This window comes from Sparus aurata, chromosome 15 (assembly GCF_900880675.1).
Source record: "Sparus aurata chromosome 15, fSpaAur1.1, whole genome shotgun sequence".
Taxonomy (NCBI): Eukaryota; Metazoa; Chordata; class Actinopteri; order Spariformes; family Sparidae; genus Sparus; species Sparus aurata.
Genome location: NC_044201.1, coordinates 11,094,114 through 11,118,071, shown reverse-complemented (window position 1 = coordinate 11,118,071; position 23,958 = coordinate 11,094,114). Strand labels below are relative to the sequence as shown.

Genomic DNA, 23,958 nt, shown 5'->3' with positions numbered 1-23,958 from the left:
GGCTGCTCTCCCAGAAGCCTGGAGACATTTTTAAAGCGGATACAGTTCCCCAGCTCACCGCCAACTCCAGTCGGGATTGGTTTCAGCTGTGCCGATTTCTATATGTCCATACGATACGTCTTGCACCTCAATTTGTAGCTTCCTGCCACTCATTCACTCTTAATGTTTTATGAGTCTGTGTGGGGTTTTTTTGAGGTGAAAGCAGACTGTAACAATAGAGCATCGTTTTCCTGTCGTTGGTACGCACAAACGGCAATAGACTCTCATCAGTGAAATAAAACAAAAGGAAAGTGAAATTGAAAAAAAAAAAGAGGATGATAAACAAATCAGGAACTTAAGTTAACTGAGCTACACCACCAACAGCGTACACCAATTCGCCCACTGTGGCACGCTACAAAATGTTTCCGCAGCAGCACATAATTAAAAACAGCATGCTTGTATGTGTATTATATTTTAAACAGACTTTGGTGGAAGGCACAAGGGGTTGGAGACGAGAGCAGTGCAGCAGTGGAAGAGGTAATTAAGTTGACCAGAACGAGGCGAGGCGAGCCGTGTTTAATATTTCATGCGGCCCCACACACAGCACTGTGGATGGCATCAACAACAATTACGGAATAATTAGCTGCGAAGCACCTTGGAAGATTCCTCTTTGCCAGGGATATGTGTAAGTAATTGTATAAGTAATTTCCGACCTGGCTAGGTCCAAATTGACTTTGCTCTCTGCTCAACCCCTGTAAACACTAGCTTGACGTGACATAGAGTGTACGCGTGAAAGGCTGTGAAAGTGCAGACAAACATGTATGTACTCGCTTGTTGCAAATCTTGAATGTTGATTTTTTATTTCAGGAAACTTTTCTTAAGTGTCAAAGTCAAACTGAAATTTGAGTTGTCACTTTCTGAGTTATGATCCTGCTGCAATATTTTTTTTCGAAAGAGGATAAAACCATTTTTTGGGATATATTTATGGAGGCAACTCTTTAGCTTTGAGCCACTACGTGGGTGTTTCCTACAGCAGCTGCTCACTGACATCCTGTGTTGCTTTGGATTCTAACTTAAAGGTCCAATATGTAAGAATGTTTGTTGAAAACTTTCAAAAGTAAAGAAAGAAATTACTTAAGTTATCAACAGAATGTGAAGAAATAACAGTGTTGATGTTTGGGCTCGTCCTGGTGCCCACATTCCTATTCCGGATTAGTAGCAGCACAGCAAACTGGGTTAATGAGCTAACGGCAGCTACAGTTAGCTGAAGATAGTGGTTACCATGGTGATATGCTGCCCCTTGTTTGACAGGTGGCCAGTTTTTACATACTGCATCTTTGTATTTTGCTCAGAAAAATGGAAGCTAGCAAGTCAGGCCAAAATGACAAGCTAGCTTGGTAACGTTAGCATTATTTGAAAAGACATGAAGTAACTAATGTGCAGAGACTTGGCCAGTGGTTGCCAACATGGCGCCCTGAGCATAGGGGTCCCACTTTAAACCTAGAGTTCCTAGTCCTAGTACAGTTAATATTTGGTGACCAATTTTACCATCTTATACTTTTTTAAAATACTTTTTGTATGCTCTGTCCACAGAGAGAGAGACACTCTCTGGTGTTACATCCCTCCTGTAAATACGCTGATTGTGATCCAACCTCTTGTGGCCTGCTTATTTCGTTGTTTTGTACAAACCTGTACGAGCACCAGGTTGTTGTGATGCCATTCAGTGCATGTTGGTTTTGATCGGTTTAAATCAAAATTGGAGAAATATTACATTGTATAGAGATTGTACTGATTCTAGAGAAAATGTGCTCCATGTGTGTCAGTTGGGGGACGCTGTACTTCAGCTCTCTGCAATGGAGCGAGAAAAAGTGAGACTATTTTTATCCCAGCCTGAAGGCTGGGGCAGCTGTGTCAAAAGTCAACAACTATGGTGACTCCATGCTGTGCTGCTCCAGTCCCAAATGCACAAGAACCCACTCTCTGTTAGGCATTCAATTCTGCACATGCCTAAACACACTGAGATTTGACTTTTGATATTTTAAAATAAGGACAAAGTACAATTTAAGAATGCTTAAAATATGAATGGTGGAACGAGTAAAATACTTAGACTTATTCATAGGAACACGTCCAAGTAGAATATAGGCGGAGATAATACAAACTCAATTCATCCTTCGAACTGGAATAACAAATAGAAAGTCAATGCTCTTAACCTTCTCACCCCGTGAAAAAGCGAACATGCCCGACAGTGTAACATTGACAATGAAATCAAATTTACCCCATGTTAGCCATGGCAATATTGCTCTGTATGAGGCAAGCCCGTAATGTATTGATGTACAGCTTTGAGAATGACAAGCTGTACTCACTGTGATTTGTTACACTAATAAAAGTGAAGACACATTATTGTCCTGCCCTCTCAAATACACATACGCACACATCATCCTCCCTCTCTCGCCCTCTCTTGCTCTCGCTCACACACACAAACACACACTCATTCCTCTTCATGGACCACTTGGCTTTGTAGTGGCAAAGAGCTTGAACAAATTGAGAAATGATTGTAATTGAAAGATGAGTAATGGTGATTCTAGCGCTGTCCCTTCTCAATATGGAGATGATGAGATTTGATTCTTTGAGGTCAGGTACATCATCCGAGCCGAGTGGCTGCCCTGTCTATGACTAAAAGAGATGGGCCATTCACTCTCACATGCATGTGGGCTTTTTGCCACGATCAGTCAATGCTGACTTAAAATCAATGCTATATTTACTAGTGCAATTATGATACTATTACTACTATTCATCGCTGCATAAACAAGCTAAAAACCTCCATGTGAACCATACGAGGAGCATATGTTGAAGGAGTATTATTGTGTCTCGTTGCTGCTCCCTGACTGAATCAACACAGAAGGACTAAATGAGGTCAGTGGCGCTCCCCCCATCCGTTCCTTTCACTGCTATCTTCTAATCGCGGTCAGCTATTAACTCACCATTACAGTGCCATTAGCCTAGCTTTGCCACACGCTGCAGAGCAAACTGCCAAACACACTTACTTGCAAATGGCAGTTCTGGTTTCGCTGAAACGAGGGAAAAGAGGGAAATGGCATCTGGTTGTGAATTTAAATGTGGCGGAACTGGCGAGAGCGCGGAGGTTTGTTAATATGCGTCGTTGACACAAATGCAGCCATGATTGCTGTTGTTCCTTCTGGCATTTATCGATCCCTCTAAAGGAGTGCGCATAACAAAGAGGGGGACACAGTTTTCTTTATTATTCTTCATAAATGAGTAAAACCAGAAAATGAAAGTGTTCAGAGGAAAATTACAAAAAAAAAAAAACACTCGGGCACCTTCCCATCCATGTCATTCTCCTGATGATCCTCAAATTACACGCTCTGTTGCTTTTAGACCTTTTGACGAAAGTGGAGAAGGTTGGCTGCTCCGGCTGTCTTAAGTTATCGTCCCAGTGAGCCGGGAGGGGAAACTCCAGAAGTAGGAGTGACTTGTGTCAGCACAAAGCATGGAAAGTCAAATCACTTGTGAGATGGATGTGTTTACTCCTACCCTCTGTTCATTAGAGTGTGACAGTTCAATGATGAATAATGTCATGGGGAACAAATCTGTGTTCGGACACTGTTTCTTTAGCTCAGCTCTTTTTAGATTTCAGGCAGGTTTAGTGTCAATTCCTAAAGGTGTACTATGTAGTTATGTGGAAGAAATTTTAATCAGAAGAGAAACAAACAAAATAATAAACCTCTCTGTTTTCATGATTGAAGAAACTGCAAGAACAAACTGACCTTCAAGGACAGCACCGTTTCATACTGTTTTACAATGAAGATACATTAATTGTCATTCGATGTCATTTTTTAAAACACAAGGGTTTAAAAACGAAGCTAAGATTGAGTCCATTTCTACTATTTTGGAAAACTGAGTGGCTGACCCTACCACCTGTGTACTTTCAAACAGTGTTCCGGTGACTTTATTTCCCTCTGAGAACAGCTTGTCATTTGATTTACTGAACTGTATTACAAGAATAAGTATTGGTAAATATAAAAATTCTGAGTTGAATTTCTTGTCCGGAACTACATAGCACCCCTTTAAGTTTAGACATTTTGAGAGGCATAGAGGCAGCAAACAGCCTCAAACAATCAGTTTCACATGTATGTTTGAGTTTTGAGAACATTCAAGAGAGACAGGATAAAACAATTTTCAAACGCTCTCTTTACTTTTGCTTGAATTGCATATCATCACCATGGCACTTAAAAAACACCACACTAGCCCTTTACTGGGATTGTTACCATAGCAACAGCTGATCAAGTAATCTGGATAAAAAGTGCGTTTTCAAGTGTGAGATGATAACTGCTTAAAACCCAAAAATAAACACACCAAATAAAAAAATATATAGTCTAATATTTAACTGAAGATGTAATTAAACACTTAATCTGAGCCCACGCAGATGTTAACACCAATCACTATATTTCCAATTTCCATTTATTTAAACATTTTGCATTTAAACAGTTGTATATCATCTGTCAATTGCTCTACAGATCTGCTAACAACTGATTGATATGCCCTGACCAAGCAACCAGCACAGCAAAGCTATATACCAGTGAATCCTCGGGGTATTGCATGCAGGTCTGTTCTATGTCTGTGTGCAGAGCGAGCATGAGAGGTAATTACTGGGGCTGAGACCTTAACAGGAGTAGTGGATGAGAATAAGATCCCTTCCCAAGGCAGGTGTTTTAATAGGAGTATAGGGGATAGCGTGACATTGGTCCTCTCCTGAGACCTGCATCACCTCTCCCAGGTAACCATCACCCATGTAGCATCAAATCACACTGTACAGTTATCACTTAATGAAGCACGCGATCGTGCATAATCGTAACTCCAACAGTAAGGTGAACTGCGAAAACACATAAAAGTTGACATTTTCTTAGTTGGGAATGGAGAAACTCAGACAGAGGGTCTAGTAGTCTCTCTTCTCAAGCCATTTTACATGATTAATAGGGTAGAGAGCAGGAGTTGAAACTGCAATTAAAGGTGTCTTCCATCAGAAGAAGAACCCCCTTTCTGGTAGTCAGCTAAAGGAGTACCGAGGGGAGCAATGCTCCACCAGAGAAGTCATTATTTCTCCACCATCCCCTCTGCTCTATGGAATATATTAACTCCACAGTGTCGCTGTCTTAGCCAGAGTGCCTTCATTGCTTGTTTTTTTAAAGGGATGCATGCAATTAGAAGAAGGGGAAGAAGAAAGTGCTTGGAATAGTCCCCAACCCCCACACAGAGATTGAGTACCAGCACAAAACAAGCTCAGTGGGCCCCTCGGGGCCCTCCTTGAGACTGAGGAGAGCCTCTGATAGTCACTGTCACCGCTGCTCATTGACAACAAAAACGAAGGAAAACAATTGCAAAGCCTCTATTTCACTGCGGAAATGGCTTCCAAAAAATGTACAGATGGATTTCCAATAACAGACGGCCGCTCCTTGTTTGCGCAGGAAAAAAAAAAGATACTTCCTTTGTTGGGGATAAAATACAATAACAGCATCAAAGTAAAGATCTACCTCTCCTTTAATATTCTGTCGTGAAATTATACAGACATCGCATGCTGAGGCGCATTAGCATGTTTTACAGAGAAGGCACCGCACACGCACATCGTATAAACTTCCAATTCCTCTTCTGCGTGGATTACCGTGCTGCAAAGAACAGGGATCATTACATCCATAATTCCCCGTTTTGCATAATGTCATTGCGAACATTTCTATGGATTTGACTTTCAGCTACAGTGCAATTAATTCTATATAGATTACTTAGATACTTTGCCAGGGCACACTATCATGTAGAGGCATGTCTTATATCCACATGGGAAACTTGTCCAAGTAGCCTCATGAATATGCCTCACCTTTGCAAAAGTGAAAGGATTGGGGGGAATCGTGATAATTGGAGAAGCGGCTGAGGCATTATTATGAATCCGGTCCTCCTTCCATGTGCGCCGCAGTAATGAGCCTGAGGAAAGTGATTGTCGTACATTTGACGGTTCACCGACTCCACAGTCATTGTCTTTATCTGCGATAGAAACGGGAGGCGGGGGAAGGATCACAATTCCTTTGAGGTGCATTTAAATCATAGTTTCCACATATTACTCAGAAAAAAAAAAATTCCCTCTTGAGAGTGTGAGCTGAGATGGCGTCCTTCAAGCCCCGCTGGGTTTCCTGTCATCATGAAATGGGAGCAGGAGATTAGGGGGGGTGAGGGATGTAGAGGATGGAGAAGGAGGGGGGGTAAATACTGAAATCTGGTCTAATCCCATCTCATACAGCCGAAGATACACTCCAACTAAGACATTTCTGCTCAGAGCTGAGGTAACTGAAAGGAATGAGGGGAATACCGTTGGGAATGAGCCGTATAATACGTTGTTTGGAAAGTGTGCATCTCGGAATGTTCAAAAAAACTGGTTTATACATATTTAATGAAGGTAATCAGCAGTCTGTCACTCTTATCTGATGCTTGTTCTTATTGTGCCACAGAAAACAAAACCGTTTCGCCAAGGTTAGAAAACTAACTAGCTCCCGAGACAATGTCATAATAAATTAGTGTGAGCCACTGAAGGTACAGCTCAACCAGGTAAGGTTTTTGCAGGTGACTGGCTGATTGCTGCTATTCTTGCATAAGGAACGTGTTTTTGCACGGCTCGTGTTTCAAGGAGTGCCAGGAAAAAAACGTCTTTTCCAGTGTAATTAATGAGGAGAGGACAGAAGCGCAAAACACGTATCTAGTGAGGGTTTGTATCGCAAGTATTCTAATTTTCATAATATATTGTGATTTCATTTTGTGCCATTCTTCCATTTGGCTGCTGTACAGAGCTTAGAAAAATATCCCTTGTGACAGTTAAACATTACAATCGATTCTACTTTATTGAAATACGACAAGTCTTTTGAAACACTCCTCAAACATAACGGCGGTTTTGCCAGCCACCATTTTATACTTTTGAACACACTATTCATTTCCAACCCAGTTTCCAGAAATGTTTGGGCACTATGTAAAATGTGCCCTGAGCAATCTTACCATGTGTAGCATGTTGACAACATTTATATCATATTGTGATTCTTATACGTGTCTAAGTTGCCAGTGACCAGTTTGGCCTTATATTCATGCAATAACGTGTTACCAGACTTTGAAACACGTTATATAACTCTGAATTACGTCAATGTGTTTCTTTTGTTGCACATGACCCCCAACACTGTCCTTGATACAATCATGTGTTTTCCCAAATAGTGAATGTCGCCCGATCCCAACTTAGCCTTTCATATCATGATACAGTCACTGGTTCAAATTACCATGTTTGTTGTGCACCTGTTAAATGTTCTGAACAGGTGTTTTTTCTTTCAGTATTCCACCACATTCCCAGTCTTTTTGTTGCCCCTGTCTCAACTTGTTTGTAAGGGGTTGCTGCTACCAAATCACATATTTCCAAAAATAAATGAGGTAAATTAAACAGATTGTCTGTGTACTGTTTTCAGTTTTGCGTTCTGTGTCAGGAAGGATTAGCAAATTATCGCATCCTGTTTTATTCATGACTCCGAACTTTTCCTTTAATCAGGATTGTGCCATATTTGGCAAAGCTCACTTGCATCTTTATAATACACATCTTGTAATACACTTCCAGTGTTTGTTATCTGTGTATTTAACAGCCCTGTTGCTCATCTTAAATAACACACACACAAAAAACCAAGAGCGAGACCTCCGTGCCCCCGTTCATCCCTCTTATCGCTCTCTCTTTAAAACTCCTTTTCTCTCACGCTTCTCTCATTTTCCAATGAAATGCAACATTTCACAAAGCCCCCCAGATTAATGTGCAGAAATAAATAAATAAGAGGAGGCATTCAGAGTGACTGCTGATGCGAGAGGAGAGGGGATTCTCACAACCCACTGCCCCTGCTGTAAGAACATGCCTTATCAACATTTTCTCCTTGTAAAATGTCAATGGAATGCTTCACATTTCATCAACAAGGCTACGCATGCATCTGCTGTAAGCCGCGTGACCTCTCTGCCTTGTTATAGTATGTGAGACTCCTGGGCTTCCCCCTGTCTGCGTAGCTCTAACCTCTAACAGTCATCACTAGTCCTAGTGAACCTAAAAGCTGAGAGAAGTTTCCTCTAAGATATGAACGGCATCTCTCAAGGTGTTCTCCCGCTACAGCCTGCTAGTAGTACGTGTGCAGTGCACCTGCTGTAAACCAGGAGAACTTGGAGGAATTCACCTTCAAATCCGGTCACGGGGGACCAGATGAGAATGAACTACATGACATTTAAATGAATTGCAAAAGTGTGTGCAATGTTCAGAAATAAGTTTGCCAGCGTGCGTGATGTACAAGCAAGTGAGCAAATTTGTATGTATATTAATTCAGCACTGCATTGCAATGAGCTACCTGGCAAAGCCCTGTTGTGCCATTTAATTTAAAAAAGGAGGCCTGCCTATGCAAATCGCTGGAGAGGGCATTTTTCATCGCTCAAATGAAAACAGTGTATAAAGGAAATCTCGCTTGTTTTATCCCTGTTCAGGTGTTTGGTGCAGGTGGACAGGAGCCCAGAATGCAGCAGAAGGGTAGTAACGGAGCATTTGCAAATCTGAGTGAACGTGTCCATCCTTTAACACCCACATTCCAATTTATGTTCTTTTGAACATCTTGTTTGCGTCCCTGCGTGGCATTTGGTGATGAATGGTGTTGCGTGAAAAAGGTTGTATCCGTTTAAATTACCCCGTTACTCCTGGATTAAAACTAGGGGCTGAAAATCACTTGGCCCTGAGGCTCAGGGAGGGAAAAAAAAAAAAAAAAGCATGGCAAAAAAGCAATTCCGTGCAGAGCGAGTACGGAGGTGTCTCATAAGAACAACATCATGGTATGCTGTGTGTCCTCAGGACAGGCCTGCTTATGTCACTACACGCTTACTGTATGTGTGAATCTCAGTGTGTGGGCAGCTGGGGTTGAGGCAAACTTCAAGACCAATTTCATATTTGTGCGTGCGTGCTGGTCTGTAGCTTTCCCGTGTGTGTGTTTGTTTGTACTGTACTTGTATGCGTAGTGTTTCTGTATGCTCCTGACCAGCATCAGTCTTGTCATGTGCGTGCAAACGTATTTTCAGCTGCCCTGGATACGTGCTTACCCCTGACATTAATACACTGACCACACGTGCTTCAATGATTTGACACATTTTCTATAGTTAAATCATATATAACAAATGAGGATAGTTATACCAACAATAAAAGCTATTCAAGCGCGTTGCCTGTTCGTTTGGTTCTGGACTATCTTAATTGAAGAAATGTGCTCTTTCATGTTATTTTCTGTGCCACTAATTTTTTAGCAGCTTCTCTAAACTTTTGGCCGACAAAAGGCCAACACAGTAACATCGGGATGCTCGCACAGACACCTACCTGCATGTTTATGCTTCAATTAATAATTAACAATATTTTTCATACGAGACAGCAGCAGATTATTCATAAAAGGTACATTCATAGTTCCCCTTTGTTCCACTCTGCCGCTGCCCAAACGGCACCCTCGCTTCCCTCGCTAATGAGTGTTATTGTCAGTAAGTAGGTGCGAGTGAGAAGAAGGTCATGTGGTTGCCAGCAGAATTATGTCCAGGTCAGAGATGCACTGTGTGGAACAGACTCTGATTACAGTGCCATTTCCTTCGGTCCTTACTGCACAGCAGCCATAACGTATAGACCACAAGAGTTGAGAAAGCATGGGCTCCCTCTTACTGCACATGATATTAATGTACTGTTGGTCAGCCATGTTGCACATCAAATCATGGTTTCTTTCTCTTGTGGTCATGGTCATCACCATTACGGACACCATATTATGCTCAATTTAAGCTCTGTTGATATTTTTTGATACTTTTACAATATTTATATAGCACCTAGACTGCCTTTAGAAGTTAAATCTCACTGTCTACAATGTGGGATCTTTAAAGCTCCTGAAAATCCTGGCTTTTAACCTCAAATATGTCTCCATAAAGGTAAATATTCAACAAAGTTCTAAAAATAACTGTGTAGTAATTTTAACACTGAACACTGAACAAATGAACAAATCAGTTAATGTGCTTGATGTGGGCAATGTGTATATGGCTTGATTAAATCTGATTGACAGCAGTCAAACAACCCACCAACTGTCAACAGATTTAAACGTTGTCACATCTGCTTCTTTGAACTGAGGCCCACCCACTTCAGATTAGTGTCAGAAGTGTGAAAAATAAAGAAAGGAATATGAAAATGTGTGGTGAGAACCTGATTGAGAAATTGAAGTTTTAAGAGTTGTATCATAAAACACTGTATATATGTGCATACTTTGGTCAACTGCACTTGAGAGCATGTTAATAAACAGGTTCTTGACTTACGATGTGAAGCTTCAAGAAGTCTCCGAGACCAGAGGAGCTATCCACCCTCACCAGGACAGCATCCTTCAGGTGCGTGCTGAAGCCAATGGCTAGCCGGTCTGCCCTCGTGCTGGGACGGTCATTCGGTGGCCACGTGTATGTGATCAGTCCACCATCTCTCCCAAATATGTACGTTGTTCCCGCTGGTGAAAAATAGGAAAAGGAGAGAGGGATCAGGCGATGTTATTTGTGTATTCCCCTCTTACGACTGTGTACCACTGTGAACCACTGGCTGTCAACACAGAAACATTATTAACACAGCAAAGTCGGCATCCATGCCGTGTGTACAGAGCACCGTCAGTCGCGGGCGTTTTATTCTGCTGAGTAATGACTTTACAAAGCACTGAGCAACCCATCACTCTTGAACAGCTCTCAGCCCCGTCTAAGGGCTTAAGCACACTCATGTCAATTCATGAGAGTGGGAGAATTCAGTGGAAATTAGGGAGGCAGGTACTGCTGCCGATTTCCTCATAATGCTGCACAGTTATTCGGTTTTACTGCCGCTGCCTGTTTCACCTCTAGAGGGAAGAGATACGAGCGAATGCCGGTGAATTCGCAGTCATGTCCCCATTGCCCAGGTAATGCCAAACAGGCACCTCCCCGTCTCTCGCGCTTCATTAGCAGCCTCAAAGGCAGACGCAGCTGGCAGCATTATTGACTGACTGGTCCAATTATGCCCTTCTTATGACCTCCGATGCAGCTATTTCCTGTCTCACTGCATTACCTCGTTGTCTTAAGCCGCCGTATGAAAGGTTTCGAACACGACCTGGTAGACCATAGGGTGGTTCTAATTACCTAGCTGTTCAGTGAGAAAGAGCCTTGCGGCCTTATGCCTGTGACCTAGTCAAATTGACGCTTGGAAATAAGTCCTATTCTACTAATGAAGGAAGTGGTCTATTAAAAGTGGAAGTGTGCTTGTGTGTACTGTAACGCCACTGAGGTTTCTATGCTTTTGCCAGCCATCCTGCATCTCACCATTTCAGATCTGTCAGAGTTGTCTCAATCAAATAAGTGCCCATTTCTTCCCAATTAGAAACCTTCGTTTAGCTGGCGTTTCAATTCATTTACGCCCCGGCCACGGAAAAGCGCGGTCGCGGGGAGAAAATGTGTGTACATGGGCATGAGATTGTGAACGAATGAGTATGTGATTGGGAAATAAATGCCTGTGAGAAAGCCCGAAAATGAATGCAGCTGTCAGATTAGCATAAAAACAGCTATCTTCATGAAAAATTAGACAGGGAGCTCTGCTAGTGCGTTATGAATTTACATGTGAGTGTGTGTGTGTGTGTGTGTGTGAGGGGGAGAGCGAGAAGGAGAAACAGCAAGAGCTTGCAAGAGAGAGAGAGAGACAGAGTGTGTTAATATTCATAGGGGCAGGGAGTTAAACAGCCTTAGCCTGAACAATAGATTATAAATCATTCTGACTGTAATTCCAATATTTTCTTGTAAACCAGTTCACAAGGATATAAAACTATCGATATATTTTGCATTTATTTATATATTTCTGTTGTTTTCCTCCCTCTGGCGTTTCTCCACAGCGCAGTGATTAAAGTGCGTCACTCCGCTCGCAAGTTCCTTTTCCAATTTTTGCGCCCTCATTTGAGTCAATACACACTGTCAACCATTAGCTAAAAAGAATTGCATCATTAATTAACAGTAATGTGATTAACAAATGATGTCGGGACGTACAGATCTATGGCGGGATTTATTGTTTTCATAAAGCATAACTCGCATTTGTAAAACGTAATGAAATAACACTGTAAGCAGTCTTGTTCTCCTAATGGATAAAGCGTTATGAAGCTTGATGACTTCTACAAAGGGAAAGACATTATGTGTAATATATTTGCATGGCGGGCGTCATTTCTTTTTCATGAAGTCTGCCGGCTACCGCTGGAAAAAAAAAAAACCCCTTCATGTTCCACTAATGCATATCTGACGCTCGCCCCCTTCACAGAGCGATCGCCAATTCGTGTAGCTCGCGCCGGACTGTTGTCACTGTCTCAGAGTTTCCCCCTCAAGCCACCAAACACTTGCTCCATGCTCCAGCTTATTATAATTAAGCTCTTTTAAACCATGTCAGTGTTGGAACTCACTAGGCCCTTAAGCGTCCATTCCCCCCTCTGTCTATTCATACAATTTGACACCCACTTTATCCCACTGACAGCTTATTTACTGTTGGTGACCCCCCCCCCCCCCAAAAAAAAAAAAAACACACTATAATATACAAGATTACTCATTTCAGTGTGGACTGGTGTGCAGCTCTTGCTAGTGACACCCTTAAGCTAAATGGATAAACACCAAGACCCCTCGTGTCAAGGCACCAAAGGTCAACTAAACTGCTCGGCGACATGCCGATTATATAAATGGTTCCAAAGCATATTCAGAGAGTGCAGATAATGAGGCTGCTGATTTGTGGTAAAGAGGGCTAAAATCCATACGAGCACGCAAAGACTAGTGGAAAAACTCCTTGAGGGACGTTGAGGATTAAGATACATGGAGAAACATGGCTAATGCACACCTACACAGTGTTGCAGCAGCATGAAATCAGCAGCCGCGTGCCCGCGTAACTCCAGCGATGGGTATAATTATGCACCGGCTCCATATTTGTTATTTGCGTGCTCTCCTGGGACACTGGGCCCGATATGGATCTGTTGTAGTCATTAGATACAGTAGTGTCCTGGAAATACTTGCCTGTTTGTTGTCTCTTTAGTTTGAGAGGAGTTTCAGTTTATTCCCTGTTCACCCACTGTCTAATAAAAAACAAATGAAAGGACGAGATCTCGGTAGGTAATGAGGGGAGTCTGAGATACAAAGTGCTAAGAGGTGCAGCGCTACGCAGTACAAGAGCTGCAAAACCGAATGCAATTAAGATTTTCTTTTTTTCGCATATCCCCACATGCATTCATATCTCTTATATTCCCATGCAATTCCCCAAAGAGGTCATAGTGTGGAAACCGAGAGGCAGCGTGCTTTAAGCAGTTATCGGTGCCTATTACAGGTGATCAGACCTCAAGGATGAACTCCTCAACCACACAAGCCTCCCCTGCTCAAGGATAATGAATTAATCTGTCCTCATGTTGGACTACATTGAGTGCTGGCTGCTCTCCGCTGTGTCACTTAGCATCAAAGAAGATAAACATTGGCAGATCAAACACTGCGCTTTCATTAAAAATGTAGCAACCATCCCAGGAGTTCTCCTGCATTTGGCCAAAGAGGTGTGTGGGATAGAGGAGCGTAGAATAGCAAACATGGCCTGTGTGTTGGAGCCCTCTTGGCACTGACTTCTTAATGTCTCATTCTATTTTTCTGCTGGAGAGAGGGCCGGAGCATATAGCGAGCTGGCCTCTGAGCACCGTATGTTAAATAAACTGTGCAGTGTGATAAGAAGAGGCGGATAGGTGTGAGCAAAGGGAAGTGAGCTGGCTCGGTGCCTCGGTGTAGCGGCTGCAGGGTGGTTAGGAGACACAAACCGAGGAGTGTGTTTGACTATATTGCTCAGCTAAGGTCAGGCCCGCAGACTGTCTTTCCTCTGACCTCCAACACGGCCATCATAACAAGCCTCATGTTACCACCTCTGCCGAGAAACTGCGGAGGAATCCAATCATAATTACATAGTTGTGATGGAAATATGAAAAGAAGAGATGGCTTTATGGATCTGCTTTCTGTCAGCACCTTGCACTTGTGTTTCTCCTTGTTTGCTGCCAAGGATTCCCGTAATGACTGCAGTGCAAAAATAGATCATCTGAGATGTGGTGCAACTGTGGTACAGTCACATATATATACATGTTTTGTTTTGTTTTTTTAACTCTGTGAATCGCTTGAATGGAATCACAAAGTAAACCACCTATTTCTTCGGTCTTCTCTCGTCTATTTCTGTGTCTCGCGTTTCGACATAAAAAACACAGTTGTCTTAGTTAACACTTAACTCACACTGTATAACTTTAAAATGGAAATGAGCTTAATGAGGACAATATCCGTAAGATCCATGCGGCACTACTTGTGTTTTGCCTGTGACAAAAATAAGTAGGTGAACATTTACATAAATCGCTGCATGTTGTTTCAGCCCCGAACCCTTTAAAAGGACAAAACTATATTAAGGATAACATCATCTGGGTTTATCTTTGGTCTCTGTACCCCCCCCCCCCCCGGGAGTGGCACAATTAAAAGAGGCTTAATGATGTCTATTGGATTACAATTTCAGTTTCCAGAGAAATCATTAGCACGATTTATGAGGACACTATTATCCAATCAAACGCTATCGGTATCTGTTAAAGGAGCTGTCTCCGATCAATGCTCCGGAAGATTTAGTGCCGTGGGGGAAAATTGTGAGTCGACGTGATCAATTTTTTTTTTCTTCTTCTCACTGATCCACCTTTCTCACCATATTTTTTATCGTTTGGGACGATTAAATGGTCTAGTAACTGAGGAGATGAGGTGGTAAATGGAATCTATCTATCTATCTATCTATCTATCTATCTATCTATCTATCTATCTATCTATCTATCTATCTATCTATGCATTGTGATACTCTCTTAAAGATCATATCTCAGCTTGAGGTGTCAGAAAGTCACAGGTGGGGCACATCCTCTACATGGTAGGACACAGACATGTATGTAAGATGACATTTTACTGTCCTATCTAAAACATCAAGGGGTCACTGTCCTGGGAAAGACAGGATACACCCAAGCATGAAAGGGTCATTGTTATGGAAAGAAAAGGATTTATGACTGTTGTAAATGACGGTAACATCCTCTCTGTTTCTGTACTTAAGCGGTAACATTTTAGAGGACGGGAGAGAACGCTTTTGCCTTCTTTCCATGCTGCGTGTTATTAAAGAGATCTGATTCATACGCTGGAGTCTGAAATTCTTCAGAGACTTAGTGACTCTCAAACCTCACAAGGAGAATTTCCACTACAGGACTCTAAATTATATTTCAAGACCAGTAATGACCTCGACTTCAGGGTTGTCACTGTATTGATTTTTTTTTGTTCATACATTCTGTACAAAATGATGTTTTTTTTTATTGAAAGACAAGAGTCACCCAGAAAACCTGAAGCTCGCACAAAAAAATGGATAGTTTGGTGGATGGTAAACAATGAAAAGGAGTGTTGTTTTATCTCTTCTATGGTTGTTTTTTTATGGGAAATATTTCAGATCAATTTGAGGATGGCCTATGGTTTGCATATTTCCTCATTTTAGCATTATTGTGCTGTGTCATGCATCGCAAACGCGCACTGTCTTGGTCTTGACTCGATCTTGCCCTACCCCTCAAAGTCTTGATCTAGATGGACTCTGATCTTGGTAATATATTGGTCTTGGTCTCGGTTGTCTTGACTACAGCACTGTGTTAAGCAATGAAATCAATCACTTGACATTTAAAAGCAAATTCTCAATATCGTGATCGCCTGTAATTATTTTGTAAGACCATGCGTGTTATGGCTGGACTAACTGGATGGTGAAACATGAGAAACAAAAAGATTGGTGTTCTAGGCTAGGCTACTTCCTTAGTTTGGGTGAGGATGGCTGAGCTGAGCAAAGATAGCTGTTAATTCTTAATTATGGATCACAAATATGCTTTGCTTCAAAAGTCACACAGTGAAGAAAAAATAAAACATGTATTGATATGTTGATGCATCAAGATGCATCGATCGTTGCATAATCACAACACTAAACGTTAATCGTGGGATTCTTGTTTGATCCACGGCATCGTTCCTCTCCAGGCTTCTTTGCCAGACAAAATTGATTAAATATTATTCAAACTTTTTATGACATGAACCAGCAATAATGGAAGGAAGAAGAGATTATTTGAATATTTAAATGTCAATGGATTATGTGTGTGCAAAGCACTGATGTTTTCCAATTAAGCCAGTCTTGTAGTTATTTCAGCAGGCAAAAAAAAATGTAGGGCGCAGGGATCTCAGCTATCAGCTCTGATGTCAAGGACCTCTCACATTTATTTTTTATCTGTCTGTTCATAGCGATAAAGGAGGTTATAAAAGAGAATCCATGGCTTTGTTTACACTATCATTTCAAGCTATTTTTTTTTTAATGAATGTGGCTCAATGGCATACAACTTTCAGATGGCTGTGCATGTTGAAGCCAAGGACAGGGTAGTATTTATTTTTTTAACTCATCACTCACTTGGGTTCTGCCAATCCAGACAGATACAGCTGTTAAATATGTTGCAGTCTTTTTAAAAAGAAATATTCTAACATAAAAAAGGTTCTTTATAAGAACCTTTCTCAAAGTTTTCATGATTTGGAAAGAAGAACATTTGGCATTATGTTACATGAATTTGACGTGCTAACTTTCTGTCCTGACCTTTACTTGTTCGGTGGTGACCTATTCCCTCTACTGTACTGGAACCATTCGTTTCATAGAAATGTACCTCTGCTGCTCTAAATATAACACATTTCTTCTGTACACCAGCGAATGCCTCCCAGAAAAGACAGTGAGGAATGTACTTTTTTATGTTGTTGCATGTTGGGTTTTTTGTTGGTGAGGTGACACTTCTGTCAGGGGTTCTCTTTTTTCTGCCTGCTTGGTGTTCTGGCACCATGCTGTGAACCTTCCTGTTCCAAAATAGGGGGAGCGGGAACGTGATATTAAAGACCGCCTGGGATTTTTGCTTGTCCTGTTCACCTTTCTGAGTTCCTGTCAAAGGTCTGCACTGCAGTGCAGTTGTGTTCTGTGCTACTTTCATGCCTTTACCAAGTCATGTGTGCATGCACGGATCCTACCCATAAGCTTACAGTCTTTGTGGATATGTAGGCCAATATGACTTTGATGTAATTCCCTCATGCAGGAAAAAATAGCTTAATTTATTTTTTCCATTCCAAGTGTACCCACATGTGGCTCCACAAAGACTGAGGCACGGGCTGGTAGATACACCTTCCTCATAGCCAGGCTGTCCTTTTAGCTGGCTGCTGGTTCTCTTTGGCTCTTCACCTCATGTCGCCGAACCAATTCTTTCATATGGCAACAAACCTCACAGCTCCAGAGCAGCGCAGTAGCCTAATATGTTATCTCCTCCCCAGCTAATTACATTTAAAGCGCCATATATTCGCTCATGGCAGTACTGCACCTTTTGCGCAAGGACACAGGTGTTCTCTGGAGAGAGCTCTTTTGTGATAGATCCCTTCTGTGCTGCTCTCTACTGTACATAAGAGCTGTCACAGCACTCCGCTTTGACTGGGGATGAAAACCACATCTACTGATAATGTATTCTACCCTTTTGCCAGCGAAGCGACATATGCACTGTGAACTTCTGGTCACGACAAAACACCCCCCACAATCTGCAATGTGGGTTTTGTGTCCAATGGCATACAAAAACAGAGCCCCCCAGTATTTAGAACAGCAAATGTACGACTGCAGGGTTAAACAGTTCAACTGGCGATGGGAATTATTTAGATGAAAATGTCACAAATGATTATTTCTAAGTGAATTATCCACATGTTCTTATGTGTTTTTGCTCAGGGGCACCAACGTTGGAAGTAGTAGTAGTCTCAAGCTTGTACATTACGTTAATCTTCCTCACACTATTGTAATGTAGGCATGTTTTAGCTTTTTGTCGCCAACACTCAAATACCATCTTTAGTCTAGCTTTTGTCCTTAGTTGACTTCTGCAGTCATTTTGGTGCTTTCACAGTGGGTTTGTGTTGTGGGCCACACAGTGTGAAGGTGACTGTTGTGGTATGTTAGACTGCAAATGGAAAATGCAGGTACGGTACTTCTCCAAAAAATCTGTTTACCCTCATGATTGATATTCGGTGTATATTGAGTGCATTGCTTTCATAATTAAAATAAGATATAATAACCTTAAATACAAACAAAAGAAATGAGTCATAAAAATGACTTCAGTTTGTTTTCCTCACAATTATTATTAATCAAAACAATGTTTCTTAAAAAAACAAACAGCTGCAGGAAAAACAGACCTTCTTTCCTGTCATGTCAATTTTGTTGCTGACATAACCGAATGCTCTGACATGCAAGGTGATTAATTGCCTGTCACCTCTGACTGGCAGCCTTTCTTTTATGTTGGATTAATTAAAGTACACCTCCAAAAACGAGAGTTGAGTGCAAGCGCTCCCCCGTAGTCAATAGTTAAAGCACAGCCTCTGGTTGTTTGTCCCGCGGGTACAGATGAAGCAAATTCAGCTGGACAATGAAAACCAGACAGTGAGATGTAGTGGATACAGCTTCATCCCTGTAGCCACACCAGCCCCACCAGCACCACCACCACCCAATCTCTATTTCTATATCTGCTCATTGTTCCATTGCGGTACAGCGAGGTCCTTTCAACAATTTAAACCTTGCTCTCAAGCTTTCCTCCTGGAAAAAGCCATTCTCTATCTTTAGTGGTGTGTGAGCAGCCCTTTGGGAGTTTAAAAAGGCTATGGATTGTTGACTTGTCTTAATCCTCTCTCAGCACAAACAACTACCTCCCTTATAATGGGGTGGCAGTTAGAACAAAACCAGCAGGCATGAAAAAAGGTTTCATCTCAGGTTGGAGATGGAACAATCCTGTTCAACGTACTAGTGATATGACGGCAAAACAAACTCGCGGCCATCTGAATTAACGCAATTGCCTCAACGAGACAAAAAAAGGACGGCTGCATTCTGCAGGCTTCTCATCCATTTTATAAATCACTGCGATCTTGCTCTAGTGCTGAGCCAAAACATTTATTGTGCGAGCATGGAGTGGGAACTGAGTAATTTTGCCAGCATATAACTGCGGCAGTTCTGTCATGGAACAAACCTGTAACATAAAAATACTGTAACACTCTGACACATTCTACTTTGCTTCCTTGCACGTTTCTCCCTCTTTCTCTCTCTCTGTCTTACTTTTTTAAGTGATAAATCCCCCCCTCAGTCTTTATCAGAAGGCTGAAGCTGAGCTATTCTCTTTGCAGTCAGCAGAAAGTGGAGTGGACAGAGGTGCTAAATCAACCCGCAGCCCAGACCGCCTGCTTACTTTGTGTTGGCTTAATAAGTCTGGGTATATTGGCATATATACAGCACAGTCAATACAAACTTTTACAGTTCATTGCCCGGAGACTTAATCTTCACTGCCGTTATAACTGCTGTTCGGGATTGAGATATTATGAGCACCTACGCCGATAGAGCACAAGTATTTTAATGACCACAAATATAACGATTTATTGATAATGATAAATGTAATCAGACGCTCAAAAGTGCACTATGCAATAAAATCAGACGAGAAAGATCTGTATTGATTGATTTTTTTCTGCTGAAACAAACTAAATCAACAAATTCTCTTCTTGTTCATGACTGAATAAAGAAACTGACCTTAAAGGACAACGCAGTTTCATACTGTTTTACTTTGTTTATACATGGTGGACCCTGCCACCTTTCTAGCTTCAAACTGTGTCCTGGGGACCTTATTTTCCTTAGGTGTTAGAACAACTTGTTTATTCAGTTATGGGGAAAAAATAAACATTTTAGAGTTTGTATTATTATCTCATTAATATTGTAAATATTAAAAATCTGACTTTGAATTTCATTTCAAACCGGCTCAACAATTATATGTGGGGACATGCTTATAACTAACTATAACTAATAAAGTCCTCACGCAGTCACCCGTAGTCTTTAGGCTAGACTGGGGAAATATTCTAATTAGCTTGTTTCCACAGTATTGTTTTAACAATATCCAGTGACCTATGAGCCTTAAGCTCCTTCTAATGAAGACAATCCCAAAGCAGCATTTCTGCATAGGACAGCTGACAGCGTCCAACCTGCCTTCATAAGCTGCAAAGGATTAATCCCCTCTCTCTTCTCCACCCCCCCCCCCCCTGCTTTTGCTAATTTGATGTAATTAAATTAAGTGGAGACTAAAAGTAGGGCATTGCTGCTTGCCCCCATGATTGGTCATCCTTATTAGGGGTATAAGATGCCAGTTCCAACATCATAGGAGCAGCAAAACCTAATAAACACGGGGACAGAGAGAGAGAGAGAGAGAGAGAGAGGGAGAGAGAAGGAGAAAACATAGGAGCACTTAAGTCAGACCTCAAGGCGAATACAGTGCAAAATGACTACATCTAAGAGGGAGGAGGCGGAGGGGGGGTGACTGAGGAAGAGAGAGAAAGATTTGTGCTAGAAAAAGGGTTGATATGAAATTCCTTTTTTTTACTACACAGAGCAAAAAAAAAAAAGAATTCCATTTTATAGGCTACTTCATCAACTTTTACTGCCTTTGCTGTTTATCTAAAAAATAGGTTCAGATTGTTTCAAGCCTTTCTTTAGAGTAACTTGGAGCCCTCTGAATGTCTTGTCTCTGCTGACCTCCAGTGATTTGACTTCTCACAACATAACACACCTTTAACCACACCTATCCATGCCCATCAGTAGGGCTGAAACTCGTAGTCAATTAACGGATTCGTCCACCGGAAGGAAAATCACTTGCCAATTATTTTGATGATAAATCAATAAGTGAACACATTTTTTCAAGCACAAATGTCAAACATTTATTCTTAAATCAACATAGAATCAAGAAGAAATTGTAGAAATTGCCATTTCGCCTCCACAGTTTCTAAGTGGGACACCACCACTGTTGTAAATACAAATCCCGGATCTGTAACAGACGCAATGTAGGTGCTGACTAAAAAAGCTAAGTCTTGAAAACGTATCTTGAAGTAAACACGTATGTAACGCTGTGATCCTACCCTCTCACTGAAGCTACATTCTGTTCAGAAACAAGTGATCGAGGAGAGGCGGCTAAGACAGAGACGCCTTTTAACCTATTACAAGACACTTTACCATTCAAATGATTGAAGAAAATTGAAGCTGTTCATTTAAGGTCAAAAAGTTACATGATGTTGCTCTGAATGCAACAATTTGCTCCTTGTCTTTGTCATTTTGAATTACAAAACGAAGAGTCTTTGGGTTTTAAAATGTTGGCTAGACAAAATGATTACACTTTACTGTAATGCAGCTTTTAAACCCAGCAAAAGACAACACTTATCACGAGATAACACTAACCAAAATCTTAGATGATATATATGCTCATATCACGAAAATGATATGCATCATATATATTGCCCAGCCCCAACCTCACTTTACAGTATTTGGTTTGATCAAGTTAAATACTTTGGGACATAAGTTTTAGACTTTGGTACATCAAAATCGCAGCTATTAAATTTGTGACACTTTAAAAACACATTCTCAGCAGCATCTATCAAAATTCAGTGTGTGACAAGGTCTGACAAAATCCTCTCTGGCAATATAGCGAAAATTCCTGATGGGTGACAGAATTTGGTGCAACAGCTGCAGCAAGCAAACAGTCAGAGGAAACCCAATGACGGAATTTGGCACTTAAAAAGGACTGCAGCTTTGGAAGACACTTACTTGGTTCATCAGCTAAACCTAAGAATTTCCACAAGGAAGGGGTAGTGTTTACTGGGATTTGGCCCTATTTCATACAATGAACTTAGCAAAAGTAGCTCTTCGGACATACACATACTGCAGTGTGTCAGTGTTGTACTGTGATCCATTCCGAAGCTCAAATTTGAGCAGCCCTAAATTGATACAATCTGCAGTCCGACAGAGAGTGAATCAAGAAATCTGCCCCCGCTTCATGCTGTTGCAGTGCTTGACCATATTTTATCCTCACACTGCTCTGAAGAGATAAGCCTTCACCTCATCATGACGGGGCCCCGGGGTGGCCATACCAACCGCCCTCCCTCTTCATGGCAGGGGACCATCAATTCATGGTTGAGGTAAAGTTCTGCCTCCTGGGCTGGTAACATTATGCCATGAATGCTCAGTCGACCAGTGTCACTCACACCCTTCTGCCCCCTCCTCCGCTATGCTCACTTCCCCTAAGCCCTAAGTGATACATGAGCCCCTGCCTTGTGGAGCAGAATGGCCCATCCAGGCAGAGCTGACAAGACCCAGTGTCTTAATGGAGCAATACACCAAACGGGCCCTTTGTTACCCCGACCAGCTGCATATCTGCCTCCCCAGCCAACAGCCTTGGCTCTGATAGAGGTGTCTCACAGTATCGACAGCTTCTAATTTACTCTCTCATCATCACTTGCCTCATTTGCTCCTCAGAAACAATGCTCCCTTTCTCTCGGCTCAGGTCAGCCATTTTGTTTGCCAGCAATTTGTTGATTAGATTTTTCTGCATCCAGTGTTTAATTTGCGTGCCAGCCGAGACACATATCAAAGTTAGACTTAAATAAAATCAAGCATCAGTCGATTCTTGGCTTTTTCATTTGCAGTTAAAAGCCTCTTTGACTGATTACGTGCCATCAGACATCAGTGCATTATTTAGCTCCAGTGTGTATGTGTGGCTGGTATGTACCAAAACATCACAGCCTCCAAATGGTCTCTAGAAGCCGTTGTCTTCTCTGTTAGGGTGCCAACAGATGTGGAGTATGACTGCAGTTCTAATTACTGAAAAAGACAAGTGTGGGGGATAATTACACAGTGGAAGTGAGGTAGAAAACAGAGTCCAGGGCCAGAGCTCTGATCTGAGACTAGAGACAACTCTGGCTGCCCATTGCCATATGCAGCCCAACCTGCATCAGCACAAAATACTGTCCTCGCAAAGAAGCTGCTTTAAGATCAGACGGAGCAACCGCGCTTTAGTGAGCATACCCCAACATTAGCACTATTCATAGGAGCAAATGATACAGCAATCTATACCAGAGCTACATAATTACAAAATGCCTGTGCCGCGGGAGGGCTTTCTTTGAGATGATTTAATACATCCGCACCTCCACCTCTGCATTTAAGGAAAAATATGATTGCAGTGTCCCTCTGAAAAAATAAAAAATCACTACTTAGCTCAAGGCGGTGTACATGTGCAGTAAGTAGTGGAGCATAAACAACACGACGCTACTCTTTGTACACACAGGTTGGTACTAAAAATACACTGTGTGGGGTTTTCAATTCACGTAAATCGGAAACATGTAACATATATTCACATTGTGTTTGAAAACATGCACTAATAGGTGGATTCAAATGTTTCCCATACATTTTATGTTATGAAACGAGCCTATTCCTCATGCTAATGTGTCTCATTTTCATGTCACTCCTGCATGACACGGCTTCATTTTTTTTTACTGTTTACTCCTCTTTGTAAGCCATACCCAGGAGACTACAAGCGCGCCTTGGCCTTAATTGCAGGATTAGACATCTGCTTTGCCTATTGCTGAGTAGCCTCACTTTGTAAGTGAGCCTCTACTAAGTGGCGAGATATTATTTAATTAGCCGCATTTCTTATAGAAATGTTACAATGAGAATGAGATCCAGGGTCATTCAAGAGAAAAACGGTCGCCAGGAATGAACCTCGCATGTGCATGTTGTGCATGTCAGGGAGTTCTGTCGAGCAGCACAAGAATGCATTTTGCCATTTATACACTCTGCTCTGCCTCCCCCCTTATCAACAAGCGATGTGGGAACACCATAAGAGAGGCTGCGCCGTCCTCTATCTCGCACCGATGCCATGTATCTGCCAATAAATAAATAAATATATAACGGAGAGCAGAAAACAGAAATGTGCGTGGGTATGCATTGTGTTTCTACACTAT

At 41.7% G+C, this 23,958-nt stretch overlaps 1 protein-coding gene across 44 annotated transcripts in view; it reads right to left on the bottom strand.

Annotated features, from left to right (window-relative positions):
- LOC115597081 (neurexin-1a) overlaps positions 1 to 23,958 on the bottom strand; it is a 276,475-nt gene that overhangs the window by 84,326 nt on the left and 168,191 nt on the right. For all 44 annotated transcript variants that reach the window (XM_030442701.1, XM_030442706.1, XM_030442725.1 and 41 more), the window contains one exon: positions 10,363 to 10,544. In XM_030442701.1, the coding sequence (XP_030298561.1) occupies positions 10,363 to 10,544 (182 nt within the window). The remainder of the gene's footprint in view (positions 1 to 10,362; positions 10,545 to 23,958) is intronic.